General features: G+C 38.2%; 2 protein-coding genes across 2 annotated transcripts in view; both read right to left on the bottom strand.

The window, feature by feature from the left end:
- Positions 1–5,317: 5,317 nt before the first annotated feature.
- Positions 5,318–11,161, bottom strand: LOC128654596 (uncharacterized). Its single transcript, XM_053708591.1, has 2 exons — positions 11,079–11,161; positions 5,318–8,316 (listed from the first exon to the last, which is right to left on the bottom strand). Exon 2 carries the CDS (start codon positions 8,275–8,277, stop codon positions 6,250–6,252), a length of 2,028 nt encoding a protein of 675 aa, XP_053564566.1. The 5' UTR covers positions 8,278–8,316; positions 11,079–11,161; the 3' UTR covers positions 5,318–6,249.
- The window catches only part of MTMR2 (myotubularin related protein 2), a 267,450-nt gene continuing 254,802 nt past the window's right edge, over positions 11,087–23,734 (bottom strand). The window contains exon 14 of the mRNA XM_053708594.1: positions 11,087–11,215. Coding sequence (XP_053564569.1) covers positions 11,204–11,215 — 12 coding nt within the window. The 3' untranslated portion in view covers positions 11,087–11,203. The remainder of the gene's footprint in view (positions 11,216–23,734) is intronic.

Genomic DNA, 23,734 nt, shown 5'->3' with positions numbered 1-23,734 from the left:
GACTCTAACATTTAAAAACAAATTACTCCCTTCTGAACCTAATGTCTCTCAGGATAATGCTGTGCGTGATATGCCTCAGCTTTCTCCTCAAACGTCCCAAGCCTTAGTTGTTTCTCATACTGTGCCTTCTGTGTTCCTTTCATTCACCTAGGGGTGTTTATTTACCTGGGGATTTTGCAGCTCAGGTTTCTTTTGCAGTAACAGCGGCTTTGTCAGCTTTCTCTTCATTGGGTAAACACTTGCCTAATGCTAAGGTTTCTGATTTTAGAACTGCATTAGCCACTCTTGCTCAGATGTCTGATGAGTAGAATACTTCAGTAGCTTCTGAAGGTAAGATTTTAGACTGACACTTTAGCAGAAAAATCTTCAGAATCTGAAGAAGTTAATTTTAGATTTAAGCTTGAGCACCTCCGATTACTTTTGAAGGAGGCTCTAGCTACTTTGGACGACTCTGAACTGGTGGTTGCTATCAACCCCACGAAGTCCTCAAAATTGGATAGTATATGATTCTCTGAAAAACGTTAACAATAGAAAACAACAACTAGTTCTCAGCACTGCTCTATTTGATACTGTGCTTCCTTTTAAAATATGATCTCAGAGAAAGAAAATCAAAAAAGAACAACTAATGAAACAACAAAATAAAGAGCTGGTTAAAAAATAGGGGATATCTACTTTTAAAACCTGCTAGCTAGTATCTGTCTAATGTCTGTCTCTAAATGTAGTACCTCAATTAAAATAAATTAATTATAATTAAGTATAGGTGGGGATACACTGCACAGTTTTAAAAATACACAATTTAATAATCCAACATAATACTATATGCATACAAACTCAGTTTTTTAAAAATTGGTTAAAATTGATCAATCAAAATAAAAAAAAAAAAGTTAAACATACATGAAAATACACACACATTTTCCTAAACAAATTCATATAAGTACATATAATAAAAAGTTCACCCTTTAAAAAGTTTGTTTTTAAAAAAAAAAAAAAAAAAACTCCTCAAAGTTTGTTTCTTTCTAATTACACGATGAGTCCACGGATCATCTAATTGCTATTAGGAATATCACTCCTGCCCAGCAGGAGGCGGCAAAGAGCACCACAGCAAAGCTGTTAAATATCACCTCCCTTCCCTCCCACCCCAGTTATTCTCTTTGCCTATGTTAGAGCAAGGAAGTGGTAAAGTTAGGTGTTAGTAAAATATCTTCAATCAAGAGTTTATTATTTTTTAAGTAGTAGAAGATTGTGCTGCTTTGTCCTAGGGTATAACCGTAGTCCATATCAGTCTCTCTTCAGTAGAGCAATGGTGGCTTTAGAGCAATGGGAACTTGTGAGACATAATTCTCACTGCGCCTCCAATGTAATTTATGCTGCCCTAATCCTGATAGTCTGAATAGCATTACTCAGACCTTATATTTTATCCACAGGGCTATGCGAGGGAGAGGACCTCTTAAACCTGGTGAGCTGCCTTGCTATCTGGCAGATTTAAGAGGTAAGTGTTGACTTTTATTCTGGGTCTGGGTAAAAGGATCTCAGAGGAAGTGGAATGCTTCATTTCCTTGGGACAAAGACCTCCTATAGATAAAAGGAGGAGACTTTATGGCAGCACTTTTTAAGCAGGCACTGGGGCGGTTAAATAAATAGACAGAAAGCTCTTTTTCACTACTCCCGGTGGCTTAACAGTCTAAGGGACTGGGAATAGCTGAAAATTTTAGCTCATGTATAAATAACTGGATAAAAGATAGGGAGCAACGAGTAGTAGTAAATGGATCATACTCAGATTGGACAAAGGTAATCAGTGGCGTCCCCCAGGGATCAGTACTGGGCCCTGTTCTTTTTAATATTTTTATAAATGACTTGGAGCAAGGATTAAATAGCGACATCTCTATTTTTGCAGATGATACTAAGTTAAGTAAGGTCATTAGGTCAGAGCAGGACGAACTCTCATTACAAAGGGATTTGCTAAAATTAGAACTATGGGCAAGTGAATGGAAAATGAGATTTAATACGGAAAAATGCAAGGTTCTACATTTTGGAAGTAAAAATAAGCAGGCTATGTATTTTTTAAATGGGACAAGACTTAGCCAAACACAGGAGGAAAGGGATTTGGGAGTAGTAATAGATAACAAGCTAAAGATGGGTGCACAATGCAGGGCAGCGGCTTCAAAGGCTAATAAGATACTAGCATGTATTAAAAGAGGCATTGATTCAAGGGAGGAAAGCATAATTCTGTCATTATATAAAGCCCTGGTAAGACCTCACCTTGAGTTTGGAGTGCAGTTCTGGGGACCGATTGCTAAAAAAAATATTGCAGAACTAGAAAAAGTTCAGAGAAGGGCCACAAAGCTAATAAGGGGATTGGAGAAATTAACCTATGAGGAGAGGCTAGCCAAACTGGGTCTGTTTTCTTTAGAAAAAAGGCGCTTGAGAGGTGACATGATTACTTTATATAAATATATTCAAGGCCCATATACAGAGATGGCAGAAGCTCTGTTTATTCCAAGAAAATTGTTTCTGACAAGAGGTCATAATTTAAGGTTGGAGGAATGGAGATTTAATCTCCTGCAATGGAAACATTTTTTCACTGTAAGAGCAATAAAATTGTGGAACTCATTACCAAAGGAGGTAGTGAATGCCAATACCATAGATACATTTAAAAATAGTCTGGATACATTTCTGTATATAAACAAAATTCATGGATATGATTGCTAGTATTAAATGGGTCACCTTTTAATGGGGTTATTTAAGCTTAACTGGAGCTTTTTGTAAGTATTTTAGATTTTTATAGGTTAAACTCGATGGACTTCAGTCTTTTTTCAACCTTATCTACTATGTTACTATGTATATAAAGCCGACCTGGAGATTATTTTCTGAAACGCCAACGATGGGCGGAGCTATGTGTGGCACCAATTCTGGTTGTGCGCCACTTTCTCAGTACTTCCTGTTGTTGGAAGAAACAAGAGATTCATTAATAAGTCCTCAGAGTGTTTCTTGGAAATTGAACGCTTGATCACAGGCGTTAAGACCGGACAGGGGTTCGTGATAACTTCTAAACAGCTGAGTTCCGGATCTTCTACTGAGGGGACTGTAACAGTGTCAGAAGGGCAGGTAGGCACCTCAGCAAAGTTAAGCTAAAGTGTAGAGGTGTTCTGCAGTATTTGTGTACCTATTTGGCCTTGTCTGCACACACAAGTAAAAAAAGTTACGTTTTTAAATTTAAAGAGACAGTAACTTTTTTCTGTTATTAAAAATTTAAGCCTGTTTGATTATTTCACCATTTGTGATTCCCGAATGGACCAAGAGACCCTGTAAAATGTCACTTGTTCTTTATGCTTTGATGCTAATGTGGAACCACCAATCCCTTTCTGTTCCTCATGTATTGAGAGAACTTTAAGTTATAGGTATAGACTTTTTCAGAGCCAACATTTTGCAAGGTGGATGTTGTTCAGGAGTCTACTTACAATGTTCAATATATGCCGCAGCTTTCTCCTCAAGCGTCCCAAGGTTTGCCGTCCACACATGCAGTGCACTCACCCTGCGCTTCCTCTCTAACTCCTCCTGGAGTTTTTGTTATTAAAAATTTAAGCCTGTTATTTGATTATTTCACCATTTGTGATTCAGAATGGACCAAGAGACCCTGCAAAATGTCACTTGTTCTTTATGCTTTGATGCTAATGTGGAACCACCAATCCCTTTCTGTTCCTCATGTATTGAGAGAACTTTAAGTTATAGGTATAGACTTTTTTTTAGAGCCAACATTTTGCAAGGCGGATGTTGTTCAGGAGTCTAATGACAATGTTCAATATATGCCGCAGCTTTCTCCTCAAGCGTCCCAAGGTTTGCCGTCCACACATGCAGTGCCCTCACCCTGCGCTTCCTCTCTAACTCCTCCTGGGGTTACGTTGCAAGACCTTGCTTCTCTCATGTCTTCTGCAGTTTCTGATGTGTTGTCTGCTTTTTCCATGTTGCACGGAAAGTTCAAGAGGTAGAGTAGACATTCAGTAGGTGAGGTTACTGATGTAGTTGTTGCTATTTCGGATGCCCCCTCACAGAAGTCTGAGGAGGATCTTTCGGTAGCATCTGCGGGTGAGATCTCAGACTCTGACAGTGTAATTCCTCCTTCTGATACTGAAGTTGTATCCTTCAGGTTTAAGTTTGAACACCTCCGTCTGTTACTTAAGAAGGTTTTAGCTACACTGGACGACAGCGACACTATGGTCGTTGATAATCCGAAGAAATCCATAAAGCTAAACAAATATTTTGAGGTACCTTCCTCGGTAGAGGTTTTTCCTGTACCAGACCGAACTTCTGAGATAATTGCGAAGGAATGGGAGAGACCGGGTATCCCCTTTTCTCCATCTCCTATATTTAAAAAGATGTTTCCCATAGCTGACTCTATCAAGGAGGCTTGGCAAACAGTACCCAAGGTGGAAGGAGCTGTTTCCACTCTGGCCAAGAGAACTACTATTCCCATAGAGGATAGTTGTGCCTTTAAAGATCCTATGGACAAAAAATTAGAGGGGTTACTCAAGAAAATGTATGTACACCAAGATTTACAATGGCAACCTGCTGTGTGCATTGCTACCGTCACTAGTGCGGCGGCATATTGGTTTGATGCGTTGTCTGAAGCTATTACGACAGACACCCCCCTTGATGAGATCCAGGACAGGATAAAAGCCCTTAAGTTGGCTAATTCCTATTACTGATGCGTCCCTACAGGTTATCAAACTGGGAGGAAAGATTTCAGGTTTTGCTGTACTAGCCCGCAGAGCCTTATGGTTAAAGCCTTGGTCTGCGAATGTGTTAAGTCTAAACTTTTAGTGATTCTATACAAAGGGAAGACCTTGTTTGGACCGGGCTTGATGGAAATAATTTCTGATATTATGGGAGGAAAGGGTCATCTTCTCCCTCAGGATAAGAGAAACAAGCAAAAGGGACGTCAGAGTAATTTTCGTTCCTTTCGGAATTTCAAGGGAAATTATTCCGCTTCCTCTTCCAAGCAAGAACAGTCTAAAAACAGTCTTGGAACAAGGGAAAGCAATCCAAGAAGCCTGCTGTTGAATCAAAGACAGCATGAAGGGCATGCCCCTGATCCAGGACCGAATCTTGTAGGGCTCAGGCTTGGGTTCGAGATGTTCAGGATCCCTGGGCAGTGGACATAGTGTCCCAGGGATACAAACTAGAGTTCAAAAGTTTCCCTCCCAGAGGCAGGTTTCTGCTTTCAAGATTATCTGTAGACCAGAAAAAAAGAGAGGCGTTCTTACATTGTGTACAGGACCTTGTGGTGGTAATTTAGTACCAGAATATTAAACCAAAGGGGTTGTCCACTTTTTAAAATTATTTTATTGGAAGACAAATAATATAGGTATGAAGATTAACAATTATCTATAGGCTACAAAATATAAAACAAGTCTCAAGAAATACCAAGAGCTACAAACATAAAGATACAGTTCAAATTATATGGGCCAACTCTATTTTAAACAAACCCAGATTAAGCAATATTAACTAAACATAGTGAACAAGAGAATTTATCCCAAAGTAAAATGTATACGAATGCTAATATACTCAGCCAGTTCAGTCCTCCAATGCTCTCTCTCTCTCAGTTGCTTCCAGGAGGTGAGGAAGATAAAAAAGTATGTATACTAACTGTTGGCTCCCATTGTATACTTAATTCATTTAAGGTGTGTCCTACCATACACCAATCAAAAGGCTATATGGGAGTGTCCTTCTTAGACAAAGACTAGGCCAGAGGCCTAGTCTATATTTTAAAATATGTTTGTAAATTTAAGAATTAACTACTTGAACACTCTAGGGATAAATTCTCTGGTTTTATGACACCACATTCCCCCACTTTCATTTCTCCTATGTTGCCCCGTTTTCTATTTATACCCATTAATACAGAAGAACCCAGTGGGAGCGAAAACCTTATAGGAAAAATTCAACCCACCGTCCCTCCGGAATAAATCCCTTGGCGACTTGAGCTCTTCTGTACTTTCCTAGGACTGTCAACTGCTAACCTAAATGTTATACAATTAATAATAAAAACTAACTATTACTCCCAACACAATCCAAACAAATTAATACAAGTCAGAAAAACAAATTATCAGAAGATAGAGAGAAATGTGGGTGCATGACGGTGGGTTTGGCAAAGCATACTTACCTGATGAGGGATGTGTATGTGATTGTGTGTGAATTTATGGGTAAACTTTATTAGAAGAGTATGCAGTCGTGCCTGAACAACAAGAATAACACTTAAATAAAGTCATTTTGGTTCCTTGCTTTCAGCTTCCTCTTCATCTTCTTTAATATCACACAAAAATACAGTATCACAGCTGTTGTTATAACTTGGATAAACATAAGCATTAAGGAGAGAGTTCTCATTATCGGGTGTGTTTCTACATCAGTGAGTACTCCCCACCATGGATGGATAACTTCTTCTTTAGTTTTTTCAAGTTCATTATTTTGTTGCTCAAGCAAATTGCTGATGGGGCGTAGCTGCTGTTTAGTACGTTGTACTAGTTCATGTAACTGCAAAGTGAGCTTAGGAATAGGAGGAAAAAGCCTCAAAGTCCAATTCTCCCAGACAGTGTCCTCAGTAAAATTCATGCAGTCAGTAGTGAGGTTTCCTGATGGAAAGACAGTATGTGTTCCAACATGGAGGGGTGTTGTTACTCTAACACATGTCCCTTCTTCCACTGGGCATGTCTCATCTGATGTTTTGTACTCCTTATGGCCTATGAAACAGGCCATATCTCCAATATGAATGACCTCGCGTACCAGCTCAGCTTTTGTAAACTGCACCCATCCATTCTCAATGTCTCTAGTTTCCCAGGTGCAGGTACATAGCCATCGATGTTGAACTTTCTTGCAACAGCCTTCATCAATTACTACTTCTGTAATAGTTGCCAATTGTTTTGAAGGAAAATGTTGCTGGTAGGTGCTTTGGCTAAAAGTACCAATACTATGCACAAAATTCAATGGTTCCGCTTCTCCTTCCCAACGTGGAATTGCTAGGATTAGTCCTACTCTCCCAGATTCAGATTCTTCCGGTAGCCATTGTCCTGGTCCCTCAATGTATGCATGCTTTAAATTGTCCTCTGTAACTATCACACCTTTTTTCCTTAATGTTGCTATGATCTTAGTTGCATTAAGTTTTTCTGTCCACTTGTTTCCTTTTATATCATTTATAGTATCCTTCAGATCAGATAATAGTTTATTCCCGGTCATGGAGCAAAAGATGGCAGCTCCTATTTCTTCATTTTTAATGCTGTTTGAGATGTCGGCAATGTTCTCCTCCACTAGTTGTAAATTGTGGGCAATGGTGTGTATGTCATCTACATTGTCTCCCAACTTCTCTTCAATAAGTGAGTCGGCTACTCCACCTGTTTTCATGGCATGGCCAAAACCATCTGTCAGAGAGTTAATTCTGCTATTAAGTCCTATGATATCAGCTGAGTTCCACACACCTAATCCGGTTCCGACTCCTCCCAAAATTGTTGCTATGGTATCTCGCTTGTCCCTTCTCTTTGTTTCTGTCCACTCATCAATAATCTCCTGTGTCCTTCCTTTGAACCATTCGCGCTGCTGTCTTGAGCACCTTAAAGGAATCATGAAATAATTAAAATCTAACATTATGGGGTAATATGTCCATCCTACACCTTGTACCACAGTTTCATGTGTAGGGACTACAATGATTCCCCTTTTTGGCCATGGAATTCTTATCTGATCTTTACAATTTTCCCTTTTCTGTACTGAAAGTGTTACCTCATCTACTGTTAATACACACCCCTCTCCAGTGTTAAGATTGCATTTCAATTCTTTATTGGGATGTGAAGCTATAGTGGCAACCTCCCATTCACCACCCTCATTTAAAGATATGTTGCTTACTATGATATTAATATGTTTATAGTATCCTTGGGAGGTTGAAGTCAATTTCACACGATCTATAAATATTCCATTAGCTGTTACCTGCCCATTTCTAACCACCCAGTTCCATTCTTGTCCCTTGGTCACATTTATTGGTGCCCTAAGAGCTAACCCCATACTATCATTTGGCAACATGATATTCAAATGTAAGTCACCAATTTCTTTTACTTTTAACTCCCTCGGCCAAATAAATCTATCTGCCTGTATATATCTATCCTCTATTCCTTTTAAAATAAGTCCCTTATATGCTGTATCCTCTGGTCTAATTGGTGGTCTCTCTCTTCCCATTCCGATACAGTTTATACTCATCAGTTGTGCCAGAAAAAGACACCATCCTCCTTGGCTAGGTTTCATTTCTTCTGAACTCAATCTTCTGACGAGCCTGTGAATAGACTAATAATTTGTATTTAGTGAATGGGGAAATATATTTTTCTCATTCTCTTCTTATTTCTTCTGTATTTCCCTGGGTGAAAGAGAGAGAAGATAAAAACACAAAACAGGACAACAAAATATAGTTAGCATATAAACATAAGGCATAGAAAACAGGAAATGTATAGATCGTTATAGGAACTTTATGGTATGACTATTAAAATCATTTTCATCCCTCTTCATTTTTTTTATTTTTTATTCTTTGCTACCCACATACTCAATTTCCCAAAATGAATTATCATTTGCTGCCTTTAACTTACACCCATTTTATTTTCCTAGGTCTTAGGGTGTATGTATACTTACTAAGGCATGTTGTTTGCTGGGTCCCTAACCTTGTCTTTTTTAAATCGTTTTAATTGACTTGCATGCAGCCAGACTTCTCCTTTTTCTGCATGGTCAATCAGGTATACTGCAACCCCTAATCTATCTATGACCGTATATGGACCCTTCCATCTTGCTCTACCCCATGGTAGAAGTTCATCATGGTTTTGTACCATAATCCTGTCACCAGCCTGGTATGTAGTTATATCTCCTGAGGCATCATGCCATCTCTTCCGTTGCTGGTACTGATTCTCATCTTCTACTGCTGCTGCTTTGTGCACAATTTCTAGATGTGTGGCAAGCTCTTTTACCCATTCATCTGTGATGGCTGCAGTTTGTAATGCCACTGGTGCTGGAATGGTCATCCAGTTGGTCCAGGATGGCATTGGCCTCCCCATAAGGATTTCATTAGGGTGAAAATCCTGTAAATCTAGAGGGTCTGGCTCTAAGCCTTGCACATACCAAAGGTACATAGGTGTCCCAGGCTGACCCATGTTCTGCAACCAATTTCATAAGTTCTCTTTTTACAGTCCCATTCATCCGTTCAACTTGACCTGCTGCCTGTGGATGGTAAGGTATGTGCATTACATTTCCAATAAATGCAGCTCCATTATCACAATCAATTACTTTTGGGACCCCCCACACAGTAATTACTTCATTCACTAGTTTCATGGCAGTTGTTACTGCTGTACAGTTCCTTGTTGGGATTGCGATCATCCATCTTGAAAAACTATCCACTACCATCAAAATGTATTTATTCCCTCGTGTGGTTGTTGGCAGTGGTCCAGTATAATCAATTTGAATTCTTTCCCATGGTCCTACAGGTGGCTGTCTCATTAGTTCTCCCCTTTTTAATTTGGACTGTATCTTTATGTTTGTAGCTCTTGGTATTTCTTGAGACTTGTTTTATATTTTGTAGCCTATAGATAATTGTTAATCTTCATACCTATATTATTTGTCTTCCAATAAAATAATTTTAAAAAGTGGACAACCCCTTTGGTTTAATATTCTGGTACTAATTACCACCACAGACCTCTCCAACCTGGGAGTAATAGTTCCTGTTCCAATGCAGGAATGGGGTCTGGGATTTTATTCCAATCTGTTCGTGGTTCCCAAAAAGGAGGGAACCTTCAGGCCAATTTTAGATCTCAAGAGTCTAAACAAATTCCTCAGAGTACCGTCCTTTAAGATGGAAACTATTCGTTCCATTCTTCCTTTGGTCCAAGAGGGTCAATTTATGACAACGGTGGATTTAAAGGACACGTACCTGCATGTTCCCATTCACAGGGATTATCACAAGTTTCTATTATTTTTTTATTCGGATAAGGTAGTTTTACGTACAAAGTTAGGTTTTCTTCCTAAAGTTGTTTCTGACCGGAACATTAATCTGGAGATTGTGGTTCCTTCATTGTGTCCTAATCCTTATTCTCAGAAGGAACGACTTCTGCACAATTTAGACGTGGTTCGTGCTCTAAAATTTTACTTACAGGTGACTATGGATTTTCGTCAGTCCTCTGCCTTGTTTGTGGTTTTCTCGGGAAAACGTAAGGGACAGAAAGCTACGGCTACTTCTCTTTCTTTTTGGCTGAAGAGTATCATACATTTTGCATATGAAACTGCTGGACAGCAGCCTCCAGCGAGGGTTATGGCTCATTCTACTAGGGCTGTGTCTTCCTCATGGGCATTCAAGAATGAAGCTTCTGTAGATCAGATTTGCAAGGCTGCAACTTGGTCCTCTCTTCACACTTTTTCAAAATTCTACAAATTTGACACTTTTGCCTCGGCTGAGGCCGCTTTTGGGAGAAAGGTTCTTCAAGCAGTGGTGCCTTCCGTTTAGGTTCCCTGTCTTATCCCTCCCTTATCATCTGTGTAGTCTAGCTTGGGTATTGATTCCCAATAGTAATTAGATGATCCGTGGACTCATTGTGTCATTAGAAAGAAAACCAAATTTATGCTTATCTTATAAATGTATTTCTTTCTTGACACAATGAGTCCATGGCCCACCCTGTTCTTTAGACAGGTTGTGGTTATGGTGTAAACTTCAGACACCTCTGCACCTTGTTGCTTCCTTTTTCTTCTTTACTTCGGTCGAATGACTGGGTTGGGAGGGAAGGTAGGTGATATTTAACAGCTTTGCTGTGGTGCTCTTTGCCGCCTCCTGCTGGGCAGGTGTGATATTCCCAATAGTAATTAGATGATCCGTGGACTCATCATGTCAAGAAATAAATAAATTTATGTTTTTTGTAAAATAAATTTGTTTTTTGTAAAATTCCTCTAAAAGTTCATTTGATGAAGTTAATGAATCGATTCCTTAGTGGTGATACATTTCTAAAAAGACAAGGGAGACAGATTGGTCTTGTTACAAGCGGTATCAGTGTTTTAAAAAAGTGTATACAAGTACTTACACCAGATGCTTTTGATGTCAGCTCCTCACAGTCCTTTCAACCTTGGCAATCATGTAGTAGTATTAGGCTGGAGAGTATTTTCATCCAATAGTTGTATTGTAGGTATTTTATCCAGAATAATGCAATTACAGGTGCTCCTTTTGGACAAAGTAAAGAAGATGATGAATATAAAAGAAATGAAAGAAAATCTAAAAAGAACTAAAGAGGAAGTAATCACAAATAAATTTGGCAAATTGGAAAGAGATATAAATGTTTATTTAATGTATGAAGAAAATAAGAATGGAGATAATTACATTACACATAAATAGAAAGCAGTAGGGTACTATAAGGAGAATAAAAACAGAATTTATGCTTACCTGATAAATTACTTTCTCCAACGGTGTGTCCGGTCCACGGCATCATCCATTACTTGTGGGATATTCTCCTCCCCCACAGGGAAAGGCAAGGAGAGCACACAGCAAGAGCTGTCCATATAGTCCCTCCCAGGCTCCGCCCCCCCAGTCATTCGACCGACGGTTAGGAGAAAAAAAGGAGAAACTATAGGGTGCCGTGGTGACTGTAGTGTATAGAGAGAGAAATTTTTCAAACCTGATTAAAAAACCAGGGCGGGCCGTGGACCGGACACACCGTTGGAGAAAGTAATTTATCAGGTAAGCATAAATTCTGTTTTCTCCAACATTGGTGTGTCCGGTCCACGGCATCATCCATTACTTGTGGGAACCAATACCAAAGCTTTAGGACACGGATGAAGGGAGGGAGCAAATCAGGTTACCTAAACAGAAGGCACCACGGCTTGCAAAACCTTTCTCCCAAAAATAGCCTCCGAAGAAGCAAAAGTAACAAATTTGTAGAATTTGGCAAAAGTGTGCAGAGAAGACCAAGTCGCTGCCTTACATATCTGATCAACAGAAGCCTCGTTCTTGAAGGCCCATGTGGAAGCCACAGCCCTAGTAGAGTGAGCTGTGATTCGTTCAGGAGGCTGCCGTCCGGCAGTCTCATAAGTCAATCAGATAATGCTTTTAAGCCAGAAAGAAAGAAAGAGAGGTAGCAGTAGCTTTTTGTCCTCTCCTCTTACCAGAATAAACAACAAACAAAGAAGAAGTTTGTCTGAAATCCTTTGTTGCTTCTAAATAGAATTTTAAAGCACGGACTACATCTAAATTGTGTAACAAACGTTCCTTCTTTGAAACTGGATTCAGACACAAAGAAGGGACAACTATTTCCTGGTTAATATTCTTGTTGGAAACAACTTTAGGAAGAAAACCAGGCTTGATACGCAAAACAACCTTATCTGAATGGAACACCAGATAGGGTGGATCACACTGCAAAGCAGATAGTTCAGAAACTCTTCTAGCAGAAGAAATAGCAACCAAAAACAGAACTTTCCAAGATAGTAACTTGATATCTATGGAATGTAAGGGTTCAAATGGAACCCCTTGAAGAACTGAAAAAACTAAATTTTGACTCCAGGGAGGAGTCAAAGGTCTGTAAACAGGCTTGATTCTGACCAAAGCCTGTACAAAAGCTTGTACATCTGGCACAGCTGCCAGTCGTTTGTGTAACAAGACAGATAAAGCAGAAATATGTCCCTTTAGAGAACTCACTGACAATCCCTTATCCAAACCTTCTTGGAGAAAGGAGAGGATCCTGGCAATTTTAATCCATGAGAATCCCTTGGATTCACACCAACAGATATATCTTTTCCATATTTTATGGTAAATCCTTCTAGTCACAGGATTTCTGGCTTGGACCAGAGTATCTATCACTGAATCTGAAAACCTGCGCTTGGATAAAATCAAGCGTTCAATTTCCAAGCAGTCAGCTGGAGAGAAACTAGATTTGGATGTTCGAATAGACCTTGTACTAGAAGATCCTGTCTCAAAGGTAGTTTCCCTGGTGGAGCCGATGACATATTCACCAGGTCTGCATACCAAGTCCTGCATGGCCATGCCGGAGCTATCAGAATCACCAAGGCCTTCTCCTGTTTGATCCTGGCTATTTCAAGCCTGGGAAGCAGAGGGAACGGTGGAAACGCATAAGCTAGGTTGAACGACTAAGGCGTCACTAATGCATCCACTAGAGTCACCTTGGGATCCCTGGATCTGGACCCGTAGCAAGGAACCTTGAAATTCTGACGAGACGCCATCAGATCCATGTCTGGTATGCCCCATAATTGAGTCAACTGGGCAAAAAACCTCCGGGTGGAGTTCCCACTCCCCCGGATGGAAAGTCTGACGACTCAGATAATCCGCCTCCCAGTTGTCTACTCCTGGGATGTGAATTGCAGATAGATGGCAGGAGTGATCCTCCGCCCATTTGATGATCTTGGATACCTCTCTCATCGCCAAGGAACTCTTTGTTCCTCCCTGATGGTTGATGTAAACTACAGTCGTCATGTTGTTTGACTGGAATCTTATGAATCCGGCCTTCGCTAGTTGAGGCCAAGCCCGGAGAGCATTGAATATCGCTCTCAGTTCCAGGATGTTTATCGGGATAAGAGACTGTTCCCGAGACCATAGACCCTGAGCTTTCAGGGAATACCAGACCGCGCCCCAGCCTAATAGACTGGCGTCGGTCGTGACAATGATCCACTCTGGTCTGCGGAAACTCATTCCCTGAGACAGGTGATCCTGTGACAACCACCAACGGAGTGAGTCTCTGGTCATCTGGTCTACTTGAATCTTTGGAGACAAGTCTGTATAGTCCCCATTCCACTGCTTGAGCATGCACAGTTATAATGGTCTTAGATGAATTCGAGCAAAAGGAACTATGTCCATTGCTGCAACCATCAACCCTACTACTTCCATGCACTGAGCTATGGAAGGCTGTAGAATAGAGTGAAGAACTTGACAAGCGTTTAGAAGCTTTGACTTTCTGACTTTTGTCAGGAAGATCTTCATTTTTAAAGAATCTATTATCGTTCCCAAGAAGGGAACTCTTGTCGACGGAGACAGGGAACTCTTTTCTACGTTCACCTTCCACCCGTGAGATCTGAGAAAGGCTAGAACAATGTCTGTATGAGCCTTTGCTTTGGAAAGAGACGACGTTTGGATTAGAATGTCGTCCAGATAAGGTGCCACTGCAATACCCCTTGGTCTTAGAACCGCTAGAAGGGACCCTAGCACCTTTGTGAAAATCCTTGGATGATCTTTGTGGATAGGAATATGTAGATACGCATCCTTTGAATCCACGCTAGTCATAAATTGACCCTCCTGGATTGAAGGTAAAATTGTTCGAATGGTTTCCATTTTGAACGATGGAACTCTGAGAAATTTGTTTAGAATTTTTAAATCCAGAATTGGTCTGAAAGTTCCCTTTTTTTTTTTTTTTTTTTTGGGAACTACAAACAGATTTGAGTAAAACCCCTGACCTTGTTCCACAGATGGAACTGGGTGTATCACTCCCATCTTTAACAGGTCTTCTACACAATGTAAGAATGCCTGTCCCTTTATTTGGTTTGAAGATAAGTGAGACATGTGGAACCTTCCCCTTGAGGGTAGTTCCTTGAATTCCAGAAGAAAACCCTGAGAGACTATTTCTAGTGCATAGGGATCTAAACATCTCTTGCCCAAGCCTGAGCAAAGAGAGAGAGTCTGCCCCCTACAAGATCCGGTCCCGGATCGGGGTCTACCCCTTCATGCTGTTTTGGTAGCAGCAGCAGGCTTCTTGGCCTGTTTACCCTTGTTCCAGCCTTGCATTGATTTCCAAAAAACATATAGAGGAGAAGCGCAACCCAGGTTAACACTTTATTATAGATGTTCAGATACAAACAATGTAGTAACTTACATATAAAATTTGACAAGTCCGGTATAGACAAAAATAGGTCCTGCACCCCTCTGCGGGCTGTATTCCGACTCCTCTACTCAGATGTTTAAGGTGCTTGGTTAGGTTGTAAATCCTGTGAGAGCCGCTTGAAAGTTCGGCGTCTGACGTCACCAAGGAGGAGGGAACTGGAGCGTCCCCCAGCAAGTAACAGTAACACAGTCCGGGTTAGGGTCAGAGTACCCGTATCAACAAACTCCTGAACTAAACCACCCTACGCGTTTCGTCTGGATCCCGGCCAGACTTTCTCAAGGGAATTACAGATTCAAATGAGTAGCTGAATGCTACCAGAGAGTCCTTGTGCCATTTATATAAAAACCACTCATTAAGGGTTAACTCTTGTAGTGCCGGTTCATACCCTATGTCATATTAAGAGAATAGTAATAAACACAAAAATAAAGACAAACATAACAATGAACATTCAATTTCACAATTGACACTGGCAATAATAACAATAGCAGTGATGACAATTCCACAATAAAAAATATAAATATATATATATATACAATGTTTAAATATACTAACGAAAAAACCCCAATCTATGTTATATAAATAGATGCCATACACACTAAATCTCAGCGTGACCCAAAAGAACTTTATCTATATTATCAATATTCAATTCATTGAATGTAAAAAATATACCCAATTCATTTATTATAACAATTGATAAATCCTAAAGGAAAATATATATATATTTTTTAAAAACTATTTTAGTATTAAAAAATTAATTGATTTTAATATATATACATATCTCTAGGGGCATACATAAACATAACCACATACTAACATATACATATAAACACACATGCATATGCTCACATGCATACATGTACTCGCACGTGAACACACCTACATACTATCACATCCACACATATATTCAAATACACACATATAAATATATATATATATAAAAAAAAACTAAAAAAATATAAAAAATATATTAAAAATTCTAAAAGATCTTAGAAAAGTTCCTAATGAAAATACACAATAAAACATTACATATACGCTGCCAAATCTAGATCAACATTAAGCCCATTGGGTTGTAGACTGCCTATCTTATAGATCCAATAGGTCTCTTGTTGTCTAAGGCTTAATAATCTATTGTGTATATTAGGAGCTACCCAATCAATTACTTTAATTTTTAAGGAGGTTGGACTACAATTGTGTATTTCTTTGAAATGATTAGGGACACTATGTTTGATATTCTTATCTTTCTCTTTTGCCATTTTGATGTTATATATATGTTCATTAACTCTTGTTTTAATTTTCCTTTTCGTACGTCCCACATATAAAAGGCCACACCCACAAGTAAGTAGATAAACTACATAGGTTGAATCACATGTTGCCCTATGTTTAATTTCAAATTCTTCAGTACCGTCGTAGTTAGAGAACTTAGGCTGTTTATCTACATGTTCACACATATTACATCTCTTTTTCTTACATGCGTGAGTCCCCTTGGGCATAGATAACCAGCTTGACCCCCCATTAGATTTCTTATTTACATTTCTTAATTTACTTGGTGCCAACAAATTTTTTAAATTCTTTCCTTTTTTGAAGGTCACCAGGGGTTTATCTGTTAATTGTGACCCCAATATTGGATCTGTTTTTAAAACATTCCAATGTTTATTTAAAATCTTTTTGATAGTTGAAGCACCTTCATTATAAGTACTAATAAAGCGTGGGGTTATATTCTTATTCTGTTCAGTATGCTGATATTGGGCTGTGTCTTTATTTAGAATGCTTTCCCTATCAACTTTGCTAGCTCTATCCTTGGCTCTTTCTAATAGATCTTTATTGTACCCTTTCTCCATAAATTTAGTATCCAAAATAGCTGATTCCTCAACAAACTTGGATCTATGGGTACAGTTACGTCTCATACGGAGATATTGGCCGTAGGGTATATTTTCTATCCAACTGCGTTTATGCCCACTAGATGCCTCAATATAGCTATTCCTTTCTGTGCTCTTCCTATAATTTGTAACTGCTACTTTATGGCTTTCATCTACATACAATATTAAATCCAAGAACTCAATTTTAGTCTGTGAACAATTATGTGTAAATTTTAAATTGTACTCATTGGTATTCATATAATCCATAAATAAATTAATATTTTCCTCATTCCCTTTCCATAATATAATAACATCATCTATATACCGATGGAATTTTAGAATATTATTACGAAAGGGATTATTGGACCAAATATATTTCCTTTCAAAATCATTGACATACAGATTTGCATACGATGGGGCAAAAGTCGTCCCCATCGCAGTGCCTGTAGTCTGTCTATAAAACCTTTCCTCAAACAAAAAATAATTATGCTCTAAAATAAAAAGCATAGACTCCACAATAAAGTCAATGTGAGAACTAGGTATATTCCACCTCAATAGTTCATTTTTAACTGCCTCGCAACCTCTCAAATGAGGTATGCAGGTGTACAGTGATGTGACATCACATGTAATCCACCAAAGTTCAGGGCCCCATAAGGTGCCCTCAAAGTTGGTGATCACATGTGAACTATCCCGCAGGTAGGCCCCAGTTCTCTTGACCATAGGTTGTAAGTAATAGTCAACATATTGTGATAAATGATCACATAACGAATCTATACCAGAGACTATGGGCCTACCTGGGGGAATAAGAGGGTCCTTATGGACTTTCGGTAAATGGTAAAATACCGAAATTTTTGGATTACATTCAAATAGAAAATGATATTCATTATCGGAAATAATTGATTTATCCTTCGCCCTAGACAATAGGCATTTAAGATCTCTCACAAAAGCGACGGTGGGATCGCCATCCAAAACAAGATACGTCGAGGAATCACCCAATAAGCGGGATGCCTCCCGTAAATAATCCCCTCTATTTTGGATGGCGATCCCACCACCCTTATCGGCCCCCCTGATCACAATATCCCTATTATCGGATAATTTCTTCAGAGATTTTCTCTCTAAAGTGCTCAAATTATCCACATACTTATTCACAATATCCTTAGGTTTAGAAAATGCCGATTCAACATCCCTCAAGACCAATTTGGAAAAGACCGGTATCTGGTCACCCTGTACTCCTGTAGGATAAAAACTAGACTTTTTCTTGAAATTGGAATGTATAATCTGTTGTTCTTCCTCATAGGTAGATAAATTCATCAATTCTTCCAATTCTACAGGTGCTAATGCTCTAGTATCAGAGACATCATTCAATTTCTCTAGACCATAAAGGGTCTTGAGTGTGTCTAAATCATCATATTCCAAATACTCTCGATTATATCTATTTCTTTCACAGGGATTTTTTAGATAATATCTCTTAAGGGTGAGTTTGCGAACAAACTTTTGTACGTCTATAAATACTTCAAATTTATTTGGGGCCTTTTTAGGGGCAAAATTCAGGCCCTTACTCAATAACCTGATATCATCATCATTTAGCGGTGTATCTGACAGATTAAATACAGCTGACCTAGTTTGATCTAATATCTTGGCCTTCTGTCTACCTGCCTGCACTCTCTGTCCTGCTCTCCTGCCTCGTCTGTATCTACCTCTAGAGACCTTTTGTGGGGTCTTTCTAACGGTTGTTCTCCTTCCCACTCTTGATATCTCTGGGGTTCCGGGTGCCTCCATGTTTGGGTCCTTCCTGTTTTTATTGGATCTTGGTGATCTCTGAGGTTTCTTGGTTCTGACTGCCCCTTCAGGGCTTCTACTTCTAAAAAATCACCCCTAATGGTATATTCCTCATTATTATCATTATTCCTTTTGGGTCTGGCCCCATTTAACTCCCATACTCTCTCATAAGTTTGTTCAGGTCTCTGTATAACTCTATTCGATTGGTTATAATTACTGGTATCAGGGAGTTCTCTGTTCAATTGTTCAGGTCTCTGTGTAACTCTATTCGATTGATTACAATTGCTGGTATCAGGATGTTCTCTATTATAATATGATCTAAAATCTCTATTGGAGTGACCATTATCCACAGGATGCCTATATGTATCCTTATTTATATCCCTAATTTCATCAGATTTCCTCATATCAGGCAAATTATGGGTTCTATTTGTTTGTTTGTAATACCCATTCATTATATACCCTCTCTGGTCATTATTCTTGTACTGCATATTATATTGATTAGAGTGATTCGAATTATCAATGACTCTCTGTGGGGGTTGTTCCTTCCTGGAATACTCTAGGGATCTTTTTTTTGGATGGACCTATTTTTGTCTATACCGGACTTGTCAAATTTTATATGTAAGTTACTACGTTGTTTGTATCTGAACATCTATAATAAAGTGTTAACCTGGGTTGCGCTTCTCCTCTATATGTTTTTTGTATTAGCCCTGTGTTGATTGCGGTAGCCTGGAAATACCGCTGAAAGGAGGCTGCACCTGGGAAACAACAGACTTGTAATCGTACACTTGAACTGTGCTGCTATCTTTCCCCCGGGGGACTTTGTATGGGGTAATTTTACCTATATAAGTGGACACTTTATGCTCTATATCAATTGTGGTTTATAGTGTATATTTTATGTGTTATTGATTGCGTTTTTGTTTTTACACTGGCAATTTTTATTTACATATTGGCAATTTTATGTATATACAGGTTTACATTTTTTATATATTTTTAGAATATCCCATTTTATAAGATATTTTAGCGCTGATTTATGTTGTATGTGTATTTTCTGTTAATTTTTTCAGAATATTAGCTGCTAGTATCCTATAGAATTGGGATTGTGTGTATATATAAGCCCATTATTAATTAATATATTGATTCCTTTATTATATCTGAATTTAAGCTTTAATACTGAATATACAAACTCATGATATAGGTTTTTATTGTGTGTTATATTAGATTATTTGTTTGATACCGGGTTTTAAATTTAAATTTAAATTATTATTTTTAATCACTTAGTCACTTAGAGTACAGTGGGGTCAAAGCATGACTGAAAATAATGAAATCTTTGGTACTAATTCTTTGAGGGAAAATAGACAAAGAGCATTTAATCTCTTGACAGTTGAGCCAGATAATACTATCTTTTCTACTGACCCTGATGAGCTTTTTAAAAGACTAGAGAAACTTCTACAACAAGATACTAAGGACTGGAAGGACCTCATTCTATTGGACAACTACATTTTACATAATGTAGTGCCTAGAGGATTACGACTATTTAAATACCCTTCATTTGATTTAGAAGAAGTTGAGTACACATCAGAGTGGGAGAGTGCTCTTCATGACTGTTCTATCAAATTAATTAAAATTTTAGCTAAATATCGTGAGTATAAACTTGAAAAAGTAAAAATTGAAATTGATGATATATTAACTAAGATCCAACCTTTTAAAGCAGAAGAAAAATGGGTGACAAGAAATAACAGTATACAAACTAGGATCACAACTTTAACTAAGGAATTACAACAGAAAAAATTATCTAAATTAAATAGGGATTTGACAGATTTTAAAGAGGATAAGGTATATACCTTTAGGGATAAAATTAAAATGAATAACCAGAAGAATATTTATACTGAAAATAGAGAGACTAACAATCAAATTAAGAGTAATGGCTACTATAGGGTAGTCCATCCAAAAGTAAGATCCCTAGAGTATTCCAGGAAGGAACAACCCCCACAGAGAGTCATTGATAATTCGAATCACTCTAATCAATATAATATGCAGTACAAGAATAATGACCAGAGAGGGTATATAATGAATGGGTATTACAAACAAACAAATAGAACCCATAATTTGCCTGATATGAGGAAATCTGATGAAATTAGGGATATAAATAAGGATACATATAGGCATCCTGTGGATAATGGTCACTCCAATAGAGATTTTAGATCATATTATAATAGAGAACATCCTGATACCAGCAATTGTAATCAATCGAATAGAGTTACACAGAGACCTGAACAACTGAACAGAGAACTCCCTGATACCAGTAATTATAACCAATCGAATAGAGTTATACAGAGACCTGAACAAACTTATGAGAGAGTATGGGAGTTAAATGGGGCCAGACCCAAAAGGAATAATGATAATAATGAGGAATATACCATTAGGGGTGATTTTTTAGAAGTAGAAGCCCTGAAGGGGCAGTCAGAACCAAGAAACCTCAGAGATCACCAAGATCCAATAAAAACAGGAAGGACCCAAACATGGAGGCACCCGGAACCCCAGAGATATCAAGAGTGGGAAGGAGAACAACCGTTAGAAAGACCCCACAAAAGGTCTCTAGAGGTAGATACAGACGAGGCAGGAGAGCAGGACAGAGAGTGCAGGCAGGTAGACAGAAGGCCAAGATATTAGATCAAACTAGGTCAGCTGTATTTAATCTGTCAGATACACCGCTAAATGATGATGATATCAGGTTATTGAGTAAGGGCCTGAATTTTGCCCCTAAAAAGGCCCCAAATAAATTTGAAGTATTTATAGACGTACAAAAGTTTGTTCGCAAACTCACCCTTAAGAGATATTATCTAAAAAATCCCTGTGAAAGAAATAGATATAATCGAGAGTATTTGGAATATGATGATTTAGACACACTCAAGACCCTTTATGGTCTAGAGAAATTGAATGATGTCTCTGATACTAGAGCATTAGCACCTGTAGAATTGGAAGAATTGATGAATTTATCTACCTATGAGGAAGAACAACAGATTATACATTCCAATTTCAAGAAAAAGTCTAGTTTTTATCCTACAGGAGTACAGGGCGACCAGATACCGGTCTTTTCCAAATTGGTCTTGAGGGATGTTGAATCGGCATTTTCTAAACCTAAGGATATTGTGAATAAGTATGTGGATAATTTGAGCACTTTAGAGAGAAAATCTCTGAAGAAATTATCCGATAATAGGGATATTGTGATCAGGGGGCCGATAAGGGTGGTGGGATCGTCATCCAAAATAGAGGGGATTATTTACGGGAGGCATCCCGCTTATTGGGTGATTCCTCGACGTATCTTGTTTTGGATGGCGATCCCACCGTCGCTTTTGTGAGAGATCTTAAATGCCTATTGTCTAGGGCGAAGGATAAATCAATTATTTCCGATAATGAATATCATTTTCTATTTGAATGTAATCCAAAAATTTCGGTATTTTACCATTTACCGAAAGTCCATAAGGACCCTCTTATTCCCCCAGGTAGGCCCATAGTCTCTGGTATAGATTCGTTATGTGATCATTTATCACAATATGTTGACTATTACTTACAACCTATGGTCAAGAGAACTGGGGCCTACCTGCGGGATAGTTCACATGTGATCACCAACTTTGAGGGCACCTTATGGGGCCCTGAACTTTGGTGGATTACATGTGATGTCACATCACTGTACACCTGCATACCTCATTTGAGAGGTTGCGAGGCAGTTAAAAATGAACTATTGAGGTGGAATATACCTAGTTCTCACATTGACTTTATTGTGGAGTCTATGCTTTTTATTTTAGAGCATAATTATTTTTTGTTTGAGGAAAGGTTTTATAGACAGACTACAGGCACTGCGATGGGGACGACTTTTGCCCCATCGTATGCAAATCTGTATGTCAATGATTTTGAAAGGAAATATATTTGGTCCAATAATCCCTTTCGTAATAATATTCTAAAATTCCATCGGTATATAGATGATGTTATTATATTATGGAAAGGGAATGAGGAAAATATTAATTTATTTATGGATTATATGAATACCAATGAGTACAATTTAAAATTTACACATAATTGTTCACAGACTAAAATTGAGTTCTTGGATTTAATATTGTATGTAGATGAAAGCCATAAAGTAGCAGTTACAAATTATAGGAAGAGCACAGAAAGGAATAGCTATATTGAGGCATCTAGTGGGCATAAACGCAGTTGGATAGAAAATATACCCTACGGCCAATATCTCCGTATGAGACGTAACTGTACCCATAGATCCAAGTTTGTTGAGGAATCAGCTATTTTGGATACTAAATTTATGGAGAAAGGGTACAATAAAGATCTATTAGAAAGAGCCAAGGATAGAGCTAGCAAAGTTGATAGGGAAAGCATTCTAAATAAAGACACAGCCCAATATCAGCATACTGAACAGAATAAGAATATAACCCCACGCTTTATTAGTACTTATAATGAAGGTGCTTCAACTATCAAAAAGATTTTAAATAAACATTGGAATGTTTTAAAAACAGATCCAATATTGGGGTCACAATTAACAGATAAACCCCTGGTGACCTTCAAAAAAGGAAAGAATTTAAAAAATTTGTTGGCACCAAGTAAATTAAGAAATGTAAATAAGAAATCTAATGGGGGGTCAAGCTGGTTATCTATGCCCAAGGGGACTCACGCATGTAAGAAAAAGAGATGTAATATGTGTGAACATGTAGATAAACAGCCTAAGTTCTCTAACTACGACGGTACTGAAGAATTTGAAATTAAACATAGGGCAACATGTGATTCAACCTATGTAGTTTATCTACTTACTTGTGGGTGTGGCCTTTTATATGTGGGACGTACGAAAAGGAAAATTAAAACAAGAGTTAATGAACATATATATAACATCAAAATGGCAAAAGAGAAAGATAAGAATATCAAACATAGTGTCCCTAATCATTTCAAAGAAATACACAATTGTAGTCCAACCTCCTTAAAAATTAAAGTAATTGATTGGGTAGCTCCTAATATACACAATAGATTATTAAGCCTTAGACAACAAGAGACCTATTGGATCTATAAGATAGGCAGTCTACAACCCAATGGGCTTAATGTTGATCTAGATTTGGCAGCGTATATGTAATGTTTTATTGTGTATTTTCATTAGGAACTTTTCTAAGATCTTTTAGAATTTTTAATATATTTTTTATATTTTTTTAGTTTTTTTTTATATATATA

Source organism: Bombina bombina, chromosome 3, assembly GCF_027579735.1.
Source record: "Bombina bombina isolate aBomBom1 chromosome 3, aBomBom1.pri, whole genome shotgun sequence".
NCBI lineage: Eukaryota > Metazoa > Chordata > Amphibia > Anura > Bombinatoridae > Bombina > Bombina bombina.
The sequence above is the reverse complement of the archived record's forward strand: the minus strand, read 5'-3'. Positions and strand labels throughout refer to the sequence as shown.

What these genes read in the sequence shown, in the direction of transcription:
- LOC128654596 (XM_053708591.1), bottom strand. Translation starts at nt 8,277, where the DNA reads ATGAAACCTAGCCAAGGAGGATGGTGTCTTTTTCTGGCACAACTGATG.